We start from the raw sequence: 15,431 nt of genomic DNA, 5'->3' as shown, positions 1-15,431 counted from the left end.
TCTCTGCCTCTTTAAAGATTATCGTATAAATGCTTTATCTTAAAAACCCATTGCCTTAACTTTAAAAGATGCCGGGGAGGAGTGAGGAATAGGAGGGGTCTAAATTCTACAGTGTGGTTGACAGCACTAACAGGAGTGTGTGTACTAAAAATGCACACTACCATAGAATACTTACTCTCCAGACAAAGAATGGAATAATATAGGCATCTTAAAAAATATACGGCTATTCCCCTACTCCCAAGTCTGCAGATTACATTCAGCGAAACAAACTAGGAGTTTTTCCTTCAATGAAAGATTTTAAATAAATGAAAGTTGTTTTAATGAGCTGAGAGCTATGATTGACAATCTGTCCATGGTATTAACTTTGGCTTGGTTTTAATTTCTTACTGTCATTGAGAGAATTAGGTTAAAGAATACACACTGCAGAGAGAATATTTCCATTGTTAGTCTTTACAGTGCTGAATTTCAAAGAGATTAACATAGACCGTAAAATTGCCTGTAATTTATATGAATATAAATTAAGAAGCACTTTTAATACAATTAATCTCCATATCAGAATAATTGTGGTAAGAAAATATATCTGGAGAATTTTGGATTTGAAAAGGTTAAGTAAAATTTTGAAGAAGAAGTTCAAATTCATTCTGAGTTCCCTGAAACATTGGGAAACAGACATTTTTAAATTAACTTTATCCAAAAGAAAATCCTATTTTAATTATACCAGAAATTCTTGACAGACCTGCCAGATACAAATGGGATTTTCTCCTGCTGAGTCTACAAAAATCTCTTTAAAGAATTATCTGAGAGTCTATTAAAAATATATCAGAACATTGATATAAAAATCCTCAATCATTCTAAAACAATATCTGCGTCATATTCCTCTACTAGGAAATGTCTAGAAAACATTAATGCTGCAGAGTCTGCGCATTCACAAAGTACTAGGGTTTAGAGCCTTTAAGATGAGCTGTTATATCCAGCTTTTGGAAAATTAAAACTAGTGACTAATGTGTTAGTAACTGCCTAACACATAGAAAAATACAATAAAAAAAGGTGAAGAAAAAGTTCCAGGACTTATTGCTAATCACTATGGTCACAAATTATCATGAAATAGAATATAACAAAACTTATGATTATGATTATAGGTTAATCAAAAGAAATTATTCCCCTCTCTGCAAGTGTCACCTGTGAGACACTACTTTCTGTTTATCTGTTTATAAAATGGGGGAAATAGCCTCCTTCCTACTTCATAAGGTTGCTGTGATAATAAAATATAACATTGCATGTGAAAATACTTCACAAAGTTAGAAATCTTACAAACGTAAAGCATACTTATTTATTACACAGTTAGCAATACAGTTCAATTGTCACAAAGTGAAAACAGTAGTAAGTAAACAACAAGAAAATAATTACAAGCTATAGGGAGAAAATGTTTTAATGAGATTTTATTAAAGGGAGAAATAAATACCTTTGGATTAAATGTCAAATTAAAATTACTCTAGGAGGGAGAATCTCTTTTCATTAATAATTGAAAAGGAATCTGAGGTAATAATGATTAACACAAGTATTCGTAATCATATTTTCCTATGTGGTATTAGCTCTAAACTACTGACATCTTCTGAATGTCATTTTCCAGAGCACTCTAAACTGAAAATGAGACATTCAAATTGGGCTACTTTGGAGACAGAAAGATACAGACTAATTAGAAGAGCACAAAGAATACTAAAAAGCTATCTAGGGTACCGAGATGTCCATCAAACTAATTTCATTCATAAGGATAGACTTAGAAAATGTAATTTGCTTTAAAAAGCTAGATTTAACACAGCTAACAATCTTCACGTATTCTACAGAATTGAGCTTGGGGAAGGGAACAGGGTTAGGAAAAGGAGGCATAAATTTAAACAATAATACAGAGCTAAGGCGATAAAATGAACAACAGAGTTTTAGTCAAATTAATAGGCGATTTCCAGGTAGGAATAAATTCCTAAAGAAAGCATTAGAAATTACATGCTTTGAAAAATTTAAAGCCTGGTGAAACTATGAAGGGTATTTTATGAGGCTGATTTTGCCAGGTTGAGGACTTTGACAACTTCATTATATATAGCCAAACCCAAACTAATTTGGATTAATCCATTTTCAAAGGTAATGCCAGCACTGACATAAGTAGCAGAAATAAACTGCTTATTTTGGGCAAGACCTTTAAACTTCTGAATCTCAGTTTCTTTATTTATGAAGTAAGGATAACAATAATAATACTAAGCCCCAAGTTTGCTTCGAGTATCAAAAAGATAGTGTAGAATTACTAAAAAGAGCTTCCTAAACTGCAAGTACTATGAAAAGCCCAGCCATTGGATGCCTAATTAAAATATAAAAATGTTTATTGGGTATCAGCAAGATCCCATAACGTAAAGCTGAGAAATTGAGTTGGATAGCTACTATTCCAGCATTCTCAGGAAGTTTGATAATTTCTAAGTTTACCCTTTTCTTTAAGTCTTGATTTAGACTGACTTGTTACTATACCCTGTGTTCTTCTGAAAAGTATACTGTATTTAACTTTATATGGTCTTTTAGGCTCTAGCTATGCGTTTTAAAGAATAACCTCTTCACAGGTGTTGTATGAAACAGAAGGAGAAGGCTTATCTTTCTCGTTTTTTCGTCTTTGCTTAATACTGTGAGCTAAGATATCTTTCCATACTTACTTTTATTTTCACACGTATTGCAGTGTATCCATTCCTAGCAGTACCAATGACCAAATATAATTGTCAAATACATGATATTTAAAGTAATAAAACTGCCATTAAAATTTGAGCAACAGCCACTTCAAGCCGTCTCTGTCTTCAGAGAGTAGTTGTAGTTAACAGAAGGAACACAGGGTTTAAAGGCCATGAAAGTTTCAGTTTCTATTTTCTCATTGAAAAATGGGAATGACACTTCATGAGGCTGTTCTGAAGATTAAATTAGGTGTGTTATTTTCCTAATACAATTGTCTCTCACTTATGTGATCAAAAAACACACAGAGTTTGGGTTTGTTTGGTTTTTTTCCATCTCTATAATATAATTAAGACATTGAAGTCTCCCTTAAGTCTTTCTACTTCACAAATAAATTCTACATGGAACTGCTTTTATTATTTTTTTTCCAACCTAGAAATTTCTAAAAACTGCCTGAGTCCTTGCTTTGTTTTTATTTTTAAAACCTCCATTAACCATTTCATTTATACTCTCTCAAAATTCATTTCTGTGTTTTTTGTATTATTTTGTTTTTACTAAAATGTGTTTGTCTTCCAGATCAAAAGATAAAGGAATTCTTTGCCTCTGTTTCTAGAGTAACAGTAAGATGCTTCCTAAATATAGCTGCCTGTGTTATATAGCCACAACAGACTTCTAATACAAATCATTCATCCCAGGACTAGTCATAGTATTAAATTACAAATTAATCTCAACTACATCACTTGGTGTCCTCTGTAATTCAAGAGTTTTAATTCAGTTCAAAAAAAATAGTCATTCTAAACTAACATTTCTCCTATTTATTGAAATTTTTTCATTTGGTTACTTCATGTATTTGCATATTGAAATAATCAGTCTCTAGCTTTATGAGTTCTTTCCTTCAGTTTTCTAATGGTGACAATCTAATTAAATATGACAGTGAAAAATAAGACATGCTAAATAGGAGTCAGGATCTCTAGATTCTTGTTCTAGATTGGCCACTGACAATTTAGACCACGTTTCTCTGAGATTCCACTTCTTTTACCTTAAATTAGGGAGTAGGAGAAAATTATTCTTTGGCTTCATAAGCTGACCATGAGAGTTTTTCAAAAGTTGCAAATGTATAGAATTATAAGGAAAAGGGAATAACAAAAATCAGCTGTACCTATTCGAGTGAAATAGACTAAGGGGAAAAAAAGATATACCTGCAATTTCTTCTAAAGTGTTGGCGTGCATGTCCAGTAACACAGTTCCATTCAGAATACAGCTTCTTAACTCAAACAAGCTGTGCAGTGAAAGAGTAGCCACATAAGGCTTGCTCCACCTTTCTCCTCCGTCTTCCACATCTTCTTCAAACTTCAACCACCTACAAAAATAAATATTATTGGCACATTGAATATTATATTGTAGATGAATGATCCTTTATCCCAATAATAAAAAGTATAAATAGAAAGATACATTGCTTCTTGGTTTGGGGAGTAAATAAAAGCTAGCCCAAGTCATTTGGTTTCTTTCATTTTAATTCCACTTAACAAGCATTTTTTGGTGTCATTGAAAGATATATTGAAAACAAAGAAAAATTCATGTATTATTTATATTAGTTTGCCTAGCTCTGAAACAATACTTTAAAATAAATGTTTAGGGGCCGGCCTGGTGGTGCAGTGTTAAGTGCACACGTTCTGCTTCGGCAGCCCGGGGTTCGCCGGTTCGGAGCCTGGGTGCGGACATGGCACAGCTTGGCGCGCCATGCTGTGGTAGGTGTCCCTCATATAAAGTAGAGGAAGATGGGCACGGATGTTAGCTCAGGGCCAGTCTTCCTCAGTGAAAAGAGGAGGATTGGCAGCAGTTAGTTCAGAGCTTAATCTTCCTCAAAAAACTAAAAAATAATTGTTTAATCAGTGGTCACAGTGAATCTGCTGTAGAACTAATAAAGAGAGTCTACTTCATGGAAAGATAATGGTAATTGAAAAAGATGCAAAAGAAAATTAATGAATACTCATTTTTCTTTAGTAGGAGTTCTTAAAATTTAACATTTGAGTCTCTTGATAATTTTTCCATTTGATTTTTAGGGAGGCTAGTATAATTTGGGGCCTGTTTTATAGAAAAAAATACTTATTAGGCCTGTTTGAATGAAATCTAGTGATTTTAATCACTTCCTATGGACTAAATCTATGAGAACTTGGTTCAGCCCCTATTCCCTGGGCCTTCCTGCCAGGGATGGAGAATAGGAGAACCCTGAGATGACAGCGCCAAATGGGAGACCACTACATTCTTAGAGTGAAATGAATAGCAATAACTCACAGTGTTTCCAAGTACGATAAAGCAATAAAGGGAAACCAGTGATTTTGCTGCTCTGGCACAAACACTAAAGCTCTTATTCTTTGAGGGACTTGCTCTCTAGTCTTAATAGATGATCAGTTTAATTCCACCATTTCTAATGAATTCTAGGGTAAACCACCTTCCCTCCTTTCATTCGCTACCATTTTCCTCATTCCTCCTCTCCTTAGTCATTTTTGCCCTAACTTCCCCTCTCCATGCAGTATTACTCAAATTCTGTATGTGATATTATATTAGTGTTTTACATAGTCAAATGATCCAACTCCACCAGAGGAAAAATACGTTGCAGTAACTACTTAAGGAATCAGCGGATCAGCCAAAAATAACTAAACAAAAGGACTAGTCAGAATGATTAATGTTTAGAGTTCCAAGAAGAATAAAGAAAGCTGTGGATCTGTCCTCAGTGTTTAGGGAGCAAAAAGCTGTCAGGAAGTGAAAAGGAAACCAGTAGGGAAGAAGAGCTGTGCCTGCCGAGAGTTCTCAGATAGTTCACTATGCCTATCATAAACTTACAGAACACTTGAAGGTTGAAAAAACTTACATTTAAGCCCCAAATCACTGACAGTATTGCTTCAGTGCTGGCAATTTTATAGACTATTTTGTCTACACAGTTGGGAGTTTTTCATATTAGTGATTCTTAAAGTTGTTCAGCCCTTAACAGGGCCATAATACTTCATAAATCAGTGATGGTCATTAGTATCATTCATCAACTCTAACTAGTTCTCCCTCTTTTCCTAGTAAAAAGTAAGATATCACTGCTTAGCTCTTTTAAGTGGGTAAGGTCATGTGATTGTTGACTAGTTCTGAACAATGAATTGTGAGGAGAAATTATGTGTATCATTTCCAGGCTGACGTATTTAATTGCCAGGATAAGACTCTCCAGAGCTCTCTTTTCCCTGATGTGGCCATCAGCAATGTTCAAGATGGAGGCTGCTCTACCAGCGGGGGTCTTTCAGTAACTACAATGAACAGATATGCAAAGCCTCCATGATGGACATGTATCACGAGCCACAAATAAGCATTTGTGATTTTAGGTTATTGAGATCGTAAGATATTTTTTCTAACATAATTTAGCCTATCCCAACTGATACAGATCACAACTTTAGCTATTCATACCAGCATCAAAATCCTAATTAGAATTAATGATTACAGTGAATATGATTTTAACAAATATAATAAATTAGTATTTCTTGCCGGGTAGGAGAGTGAGGTCATGGTCACATTATGAACGTGAATATCTCAAAGGATGAACTTCTTGCTGGACATTTTGAGATAGGATAGTATTGTGGGAAGTGTCTTGGACTAGCTGGGAATAGAAAGAAATCTAGGTTTTGTCCCTACTCTATAGCTAAATCGTCATGTGACCAGGGCAAAGTCTTTTAATTTCTCCAGGCCACAATCTTCTCATCTGTGAACTGATGAGACAAATTCAACACATTAAAACCTTGTCCAAGATCACCAAGCAGTGACTTTGTCAAACCAGATTCAATTCCAAGTTGTTCTTGTTTTTCTCCAGAGTCTGTGCCCATTTTCCACCATAATACAATTACTTCAGTTGAATTTATGGACTTTTTCAGTTTGAATGTCTTATGCTAATGCCTATAGTAGCAACAACTGATTTAACATTTGATTTTCATCCTTGTCTGGAACAAATCTCAAGTTGAAAAATGTTCTCTGTTCTCTTCTTCTGTTTTTACATTATCCACAGACATGGCACCAAGATAATGGATATAACTTTTATTGAATCTTCTATCACCTTATGTACTACTCACATATGATGTGGTTTTCAGACAAAAAGGTCAAAAGAAGGGAGTCATACAGCCACACTCATGCTGGTATTACGTTGACTGAAGAACCTTGGTTAGATTTTAAATCTAGTTTCCAGTCTATTGGGTAGTAAAGAAGACTCAGGGTTACAAAGGGTTATAATAATGTTTGATCGACGGTAGATTTCTCTTAATTGGAAAATGTCCTCACTTAATATTTCTGGAGCTATAGTACTTTCTGTCATCCCTATATGTGAAATTGCTTCAAAATGGAGTATTTAAAAATTTTCCTCAGGTAAGAAATCCTGAGAAGAGTGTTTATGTGTTACAAAAAATTATATTTTCTTAATTAAGTATAAATCTATAAACTAACCCATACAATAATATTGTTGGTAAGCTGCAATAACACTAATAATAAATTTATTTTAAAATACTCATGGGTTTCTGGATCTACATAAGATGATTAAACCCTTTCTTATAAGGAAATTTATAATTAAATTTTTCTTCCAGCTAACAGTGAAGATGATTAAATAAGTAACAAAGCATCTACGTCATTTTATCTCGGCTGATTTGAAAGTAAAAATTCAAATTTTAAGAACCTGAGAAGATGTGGGGGGTGTGTGTGTGTGTGTGTGTAGTTCTACACATTTTTATCCCATGTACAGATTCAGTAACCACACCACAATCAAGACGCAAAACTGTTCCATCACCACAAAGGAACTCCCTCATGCTACACCTTTACATGCTCAGTCCTCACACTGTTTCTGTCCCCTGGCAATCACTAACCTGTTCTTCATCACTGTAGTTTTTTTCATTTTGAGGATGTTCTATAAATGGAATCATATAGTTTGCAACCTTTTGAGATTTTTCACTAAGCATAATGCCCTTGAGATCCATTCAAGTTGATGTATATATCAGTAGTTTGTTACTTTTTATTGCTGAGTTGTATTCCATTGTATGGATGTACCAGACTTTGTTTAATCATCCACCCACTGAAAGATATTTGGGTTGTTTGCAGTTTTTGCTACTACAAACAAAGCTGCTATAAACATTCATGTAGAGGTTTTTGTGTGAACATAAGTTTTCATTTCTCTGGGATAAATGCCCAAGACTGTGATTGCTGGGTCATATAGTAAATGTATATTTAGTTTTGCCAACTGTTTTCTAGAGTAGCTCTATCATTTCACATTCCTTCCAGCGATGGATGAGAGATCCATTGTCTCCACATCCTCACCAGCATTTGCTATTATGACTACCTTTTCATTTTAGCTATTCTTCTAGGTGTGCAGTGATATCTCATAGAGCTTTTAATTTGAATTTCCTTAATGACTAATGATGTTGAATATCTTTTTATGTGTTTATTTGCCATATGTAGCTCCTCTTTAGTGAAAATTCTGTTTGAGTATTTGCCCATTTTTCTAACTGATCTGTTTGTTTTCATACTGTTGAACTTTGAGAGTTCTTTATATATTCCAGACATAATATTTTTGTCAAATATATGGTTTGAAAATATTTTCTCCCTGTCTGTAGGTTCTCTTTTCATCCTCTTAACAGGATCTTTCACAGCACAAAAATTTTTAATTCAGGCAAAGTCCAACTTATGAACATTTTATTTCAAGGATTGTGCTTTTGTATCATGTCTAAAAACTCATTATGTAGCCATAAGTCCTGAAGATTTTCTACTATATTTCCTCTAAAATTTTCATAGCTGTATCTTTTACATTTAGATTTATGATTTATTTTCAATTAACTTTTGTGTATACTGTGAGGTTTAGATTAAGGTTAATTTTTTTATCATAGATGTCTCATTGTTCCAGTACTATTTGTTGAAAACACAGTTCTTCCTTCATGTAGTAGCTTTTGCCCTTTGTCAAAACTCAGTAGCTGTACTTGTGTTGGTCTTTCTCAGTTCCCTATTCTGTTCCATTGATCTGTACGTCAATCTGAAAAGACATTTTAAAAACAAATCCAAAAGGTATATACCTTCTTTTGGAACAAGTTACTTCAAATTGGGAGCTTAGTCTTCTAGAAAAAAAGAATGAAGTATCTAGGTGTTCCAAGTAGTTTGGTAGTTAAGATGACCAAATATAATCTATATGCATGGATGGTTTGATACAACCACAGGTTTTATGAGCATTAGAGGAGAAAGCAGAAGATACTTTCCATAAAAGGGAACCTATAATTACAAATATTAAGTTACTAAACATTTCAAGATTCAGAGCTTTGTGCCAGCTCCAGAATGATGCCAAAAGCTTTGAGATATTTAAATGAATATTTTTTAAATAATACATTAAAAATAATATATATATATAAATACATAAGTATATCTCCATTTTCTGTTTTTTCATTCCACGTCATACTTCAGAGATAGAAATTAACAGGTCTGGGAACACACCAAATCCCGCTTCAAGATTTGTAGTCACTGAATATACTGTTAGTTGCAAAATGCCTAATTACAGTTAATGTCCTAAAGTGCTGCAATTTATTCCAGTTTCCCAATAAAATCAGCTGACATTTGTTTGAACAGCAAACCAAAGCAAACAAGAGTCTCACAGGCATGAATGAGAAGTGATGGACAAAGAAAAAAATCAAAATTGTAGGTCAACTTGCATGTCATTTTCTATGGGGAAGGGGTGGATTTAAACTGTGAACAGATTATTTTCATTTCCTTCCATCTGTCTAGATCCGTTTTCATCCATGATTAACACATTGGAATCTCTTTCTACTAAAAAACAACAACATAATATAGGTGTTTCATGAATTCTTTCAGGATTAAGTTGATGATAATCTCCTCTACAACACTCACATTAAAAATCTACAAAATAAAATTCTTCTGCAAATTAGAAATAGATATTTCCCATAGAATTTAACTCTTTCTGTTTATCCTATTCCCACTAATTCAGTTTAGCTTTTCTAAGAATTTTATTGTCTAATTCTATCCAAATAGGAAGCAATGGAGTTACTATATTATCCAAAATTATAGCCTTGGGAGAAGTCATCAATTCTCAAATGAAAACATTCTCTTTTGGGTAGAGTTGGGGATATGGAGGGTGGAGGGGGAACATGAGGGCTAGAGAATAACATATGTAATCATAAAGTGCCTATTTTAAGGGGAAATGAAATATATCCAAACCTAGAGTTTACTGACGTTAGCTGTTCTCAATCCATATTATCTTCACATCTCACATTGCGCTGAAAAATACCGGTGACTTGAACTTTTACTAATTTTGAATATCAAATGCCTTCACAGCATCAATGAAATTGTTCTGATGGAATAATCCTTTTCCACACTACCATGTAAGTATCAGAGGCCTAACTGCTACCCGCTGCTTGGCCTCTTCTGAGCTCCTTTGTGGGAAGCACTTTTAAAGGGCAACCACAGCGAGTCAAGCACATTGTCTCCACAATTGCACAGCTGTGGTATCTTTGCACACTTTTCTATTAATAACGTTCTAAGCTATTTATAAGCAGGACATTGTAATTGTGTTGATTTCATTAGCCCTTGTCATATGGCTTCTTTTAGGGTTTTTAAAAGTGAACAGCTGTTTTTCACAAACATTTATTAAATAATTATGATTCAAAAATTTAGCTTCAAAATCTAAAACTTTGCTCAAGTTTTACTTGGCAGCAACAGTGGGCATGAATTATTCAAGATGTGATATGTGACAGGTGCAGTGTGCTGATAAAATATCCTTTTTATTTCTACTATTAGGGTAGAAAATTCTTAATCCCCCCTGGAATAGCAATCAAAAAAAGGAAGTACTTCGAATGGTCATGCTAATAACTTATTAGAATTAAATTTCATTTGAAAAATCAAATGGAGTCATGAATTAACTAAAATTAGCCTTTTTAGGTGAACAAGGGCAACCAGAACAAAATTACTCCTGCCACTTTAAAAGCCCCTACATTTACAAGTCTTCAATAAATATGTTCTGTTCTTCCCTGACGTATTGTATCTCAGCCAAAATTCATCTACCCTCCTCTTCAATGTCTGTTACTATTTTGATTGCTCATCAGATGTCTCCAGGAACCTCAAGCAGCTGCACCATGCATAAGGTTCCAGAAGCATGGCTAAGAACACGGGCTTTATCGAATAATATTGAAGAATGCTAATAAATAACTGGATCATCTCTTTCATTCTTTATAAATAAACAGTAGTACATTTTGATGGTTTGGGATAAAAATGTTGTTCAAGTTAATCCGTTAGAGCATGATAAAATCCTACCTGCTTCGCTGTGACTCTAGTATTGCTCTGGCACCTCCTGGCTTTATGGAAATGGGCAAGTTACAAGGAAGTTACCCATTAAAAGGAAGAGATCACTATTTGATCTGGAAGGTGAAAAATCACCAAAAATTTTAAGAATAAGGGAGTTACTCGTGCCAAAACACATATTCCAATCTTACTTCTCAGCTCTATTATGTAGGATGAGAGTAAAGAAATACAAAAGAAATGCTTTGAGGGGCCAGCCCATGGCATAGTAGTTCAGTTCAGCGCTTCAGCAGCCCAGGTTCACAGGTTAGGATCCCGGACGTGGACCTACACCACTCATCAGCCATGCTGTTGTTGTAACCCACAGATAAAGTGGAGGAAGATTGGCACAGACGTTAGCTCAGGGCTAATCTTCCTCAAGCAAAAGAAAAAGGAGGAAAATTGGCAACAGATACAGGAACATAACTGTTCCTCAGCAAAAAAGAAAAAGGACATGCTTCCAAAAAGTATTTCTCAGCAATAGATTAAAGAAACTCTAAGTAGCCAGAGTAGTCTAGTCATCATAACTACTACATCTCCTTCCTTCAAGTCATCCAAAAACACCCATTTCTCATAACCAGTTGAAGACTGATGCTGCTAGCTTTAAACAGGGTAGTTTTCACTTTAAATTCTCATCAACAACTCTTTAATCATGAAAGAGCAAAAGTTATATCACTAATTTGTGGAGAATATGATCATATATTGTTTTTCTGTCATCAAATAAAGAAGATGAGTACATGTATTATGTATTTAAGAAACTCCAAAGTACTTAGTTTTTGATGCAGTTGGAAGAAACAAATAAGGTAGAAGATTCTTAATCTTAAAATTTACCAGGTTATATGAAAACTATCTCAAATTTAGTGCTATATTTGAAATATTGCATGGGGCTGGTCTGGTGGCATAGTGGTTGTTTGCACGCTCTGCTTCGGTGGCCTGGAGTTTGCAGGTTCCGATCCTGGGTGTGGACCTACACTCAGCTCATCAAGCCATGCTGTGTTGGCATCCCACATACTAAATAGAGGAAGATTGGCACAGATGTTAGCTCAGGGCCAATCTTCAAAAAAAAAAAAAAGGCAAATAGAGAAAATAATGAACAATTTGCCATAAAACAGGTAAAGAAAATGAGCAGTTTTCTCACAAGAATAAAATTAAAACATATGAAAAGATGTTGAGTCTTACTAATAAATAAGGAAATGTCAATTCAAACAATGCGATTTATTTTTCATTCATAAAATTGGCAAAAAATTTTAAAAGTTTGATGATTTAGTGTGGCAAGGGTTTGGGGGAAACAATCACTCTCATACACTGTTCATGGAAGTGTAAATTACCTAAACATTTTATGAAGGCAATTTTGCAACATCTATCAAAGGAAAAAAGTCTGCTCTCGGTACATAAGTTTCACTGTTAGAAATTCACCCTACAGGGACTGGCCCTGTGTCTGAGTGGTTAAGTTCGCGCACTCCGCTGCAGGCGGCCCAGTGTGTCGTTGGTTCAAATCCTGGGCGCAGACATGGCACTGCTCATCAAACCATGCTAAGGCAGCGTCCCACATGCCACAACTAGAAGGACCCACAATGAAGAATATATACAACTATGTACCGGGGGGCTTTGGGGAGAAAAATGAAAAAAATAAAATCTTTAAAAAAAAAAAAGAAATTCACTCTACATAAATACCTACAAAATAATGCCAAAACCTATGTGTAAATGATCACTGTAGCAATGGTTTATAGCAAAAAAAAAAAAAAGAACAACCTAAATCTCTATCAAAACTGGCTAAATAAACAAAAGTTCATCCATATAATTAAATGCAATGCAGTCATTAAAAAGATATCAGTCATTAAAAAGGTTATCAGATAATATGGGAAATAGTCCAAACATATTATTAAGTGAAAAAAGTAAGGCATGAACACTATGTAAAACCCCTATTGTATAAATTTTTAAAAGGGTGTACATTTACATGCAGATCTAGGCATTAAAATTTTTATGAAAAGATACACAAGAAACTATTAACAGTGATTACCTTTGAAGACAGGTACTGTGAACAAGAGTAGAATACTGTTGCTTTTCTATCTTTCTATACTTTTTGAATTTTAGATATTGACAGTTTTTTTTAATGTTAACAGAGATGAACTAGGTGATAGCAATTTTGATTTTCTTCTGTTTACTAAGTATTTTTTAAATAAAAGAGAGCTATGACGACGACTCAAAATAAATCAAACAGGAATTAACTAAACCAATGTTATTCATAATATTATCATGATTGACATTTAATTCCACACTAACTCGGAGTAGAATTAAGGCAGTGATTAAATGCTGCCACAAGTTTAATATGACCTGGTGGAGTACTGTGGCGTTCGGAAGGCTACTGCAACCTGAGAGCCACTGATAAATCTGTTCGACCTACAGAAAGAATTTCTAACAATTAGAGCTGTGTGGCCATGGAAGGAATAGCCTAACAAAACAGTCAAACCTGTGTCAGTGGAGGTGTTCAGGCACATCCTGCTCCCTCTTCCTAGAATCCTGCCTTTCTGCTTTTCTTCCTAGCTAACTCCAACTCATCCTTCAAGGGTCAGCTCGGGAATCACCTCCTCCAGGAAAGCTATCTTGATCCCCTGTTCCTTACCCTTGTGGTTTAGATCCTTGCTACTCAAAATGTGGTCCTCAAACCAAACACATCAGTGTGACATCACCTGGAAGCTTATTAGAAATGCAGGATCTGAGGCTCCATGCCTGAAGCCTACTGAATTCACATTTCAACAAGATCCCAGGTGATTTGTAGTCACATTAAACTTTGGGAAGCGGCGGGTAAATGAAAACCCTGTGCACACCTGTATCCCAGCATTCATTATACAGTATTTACAACTTTGTTTGCTTGTCTAAATCCCACATCAGACCATGAGATTGTTAAAGGCAAGATCTAAGATTTTGTTGATGTTATTGTTCTATTTCTGTTGCACCTGGCACATAATGTATATTCCATAAATGTTTGTTAAATAAATGAGCAAATGAGCAAGAAGGAATAAATGAAAAGCAAATGCAAAATTTAGCTTATTACTCTTTTATAGCAATTCATCAATTATATGGCAATACAGAAAAATTACAAATGACAGAAAAAGTAATTTTTAAGAAGTTATTTTGAAAAACCTCTATGTTTAAATGTACATATATCCTAGAAACACATTACAAAATAGTTTTATCTTCACCAAATAGTACATGAAATCTAGGACTATCTCCAAAGCCTCTTATCATGATGTTTGCCCTTTCTTTAAAAAAGCCCCACACTCAAATTATCATATAATATCACTAGTTTGGGCACAAGCCAGCTGCTGAAAAGACAGAAATAAATTACTTTTAGATTTCTATTGTTTTCCTGATGACACACAAATTATGCTACTGTTTATCTCTAAGACTGCAGCTGTTGCTGGCTCTGCATCACTGTTTACTATAATTACTGCCTTCAGATTTCATTCTGACCCATATCCTATTATAGGATATGCCCAGGCCAGATGAGCAATTTCAGAAATCAGCAGCACTCGTGGATGCTTGCAAAATCATGGCATTAGAAATCTCTTTTGCTAATAGCATGAAAATTCTTTAGTATACCTTCACCCTTCAACAAAAATCCTCACCTGGCTGTTTCTCGCCACTCGGCATCCTCACCTTCACGCCAGCAAATCTCATCCAGTTCTGTGAAAAGGTCATGAGGAATGTGTTCCTCATCATCATCCTCAGTTCCAAGAATAAACTGTACCCGCTGTGATGGGGTATCTATGGAAAATCAGAGCCATGAACATGCATTACCACGACTTCAAGCTTAAAATGTCCCAGTCATCCATTTCATCACCACTCTAAACTCACACCTCCTCCCCCCACCTGCCCGCAACACTCTCCCAGAGTAGGCTCGGGAAATTATAACTAAATTTAGCATTACATTAAGTCTAGCATAATTTGTAAGCATAAATATGTAAAATGTAAACATTTAATGTACATACATTATCAAAAATCAAATCAAATGTGATTATTTTGGATTATTTATAACACACATTATGGAAACTATTTCTATTTCTCACACACACATATACACATTTTCTCTCATCATATATATGCTATATTTTATGGTACTATTTAGAAGAGCAGACTATGATGAAATTCACTTATACAAAAATGATGCTGAATATAACTCATCAAAGAACCGCCTAGTGATGCTTCTTTGTAGTCACACCTGAGTCCCTCCTCTAATCTCTGGCAATCACCAATCTGGTCTCCACTGCTATAGTCTTGCTTTTTCCAGAATGTCATATAAATGGAAACTTACAGTATGTAACCTTTTGAGACTGTATTTCTTCACTTACACAATGCTTTTTAGATTTTGAGATTTATCT

General features: G+C 34.7%; 1 protein-coding gene across 16 annotated transcripts in view; it reads right to left on the bottom strand.

Annotated features, from left to right (window-relative positions):
- SLC4A10 (solute carrier family 4 member 10) overlaps positions 1-15,431 on the bottom strand; it is a 284,389-nt gene that overhangs the window by 118,366 nt on the left and 150,592 nt on the right. For all 16 annotated transcript variants that reach the window (XM_044768822.2, XM_044768819.2, XM_070507978.1 and 13 more), the window contains exons 4-5: positions 14,679-14,817; positions 3,903-4,063 (exon numbers count right to left, since the gene is read on the bottom strand). In XM_044768822.2, coding sequence (XP_044624757.1) covers positions 3,903-4,063; positions 14,679-14,817 — 300 coding nt within the window. The remainder of the gene's footprint in view (positions 1-3,902; positions 4,064-14,678; positions 14,818-15,431) is intronic.

Source organism: Equus asinus, chromosome 4 (genome assembly GCF_041296235.1).
Source record: "Equus asinus isolate D_3611 breed Donkey chromosome 4, EquAss-T2T_v2, whole genome shotgun sequence".
NCBI lineage: Eukaryota > Metazoa > Chordata > Mammalia > Perissodactyla > Equidae > Equus > Equus asinus.
This window is presented reverse-complemented; position numbering and strand designations above follow the sequence as displayed.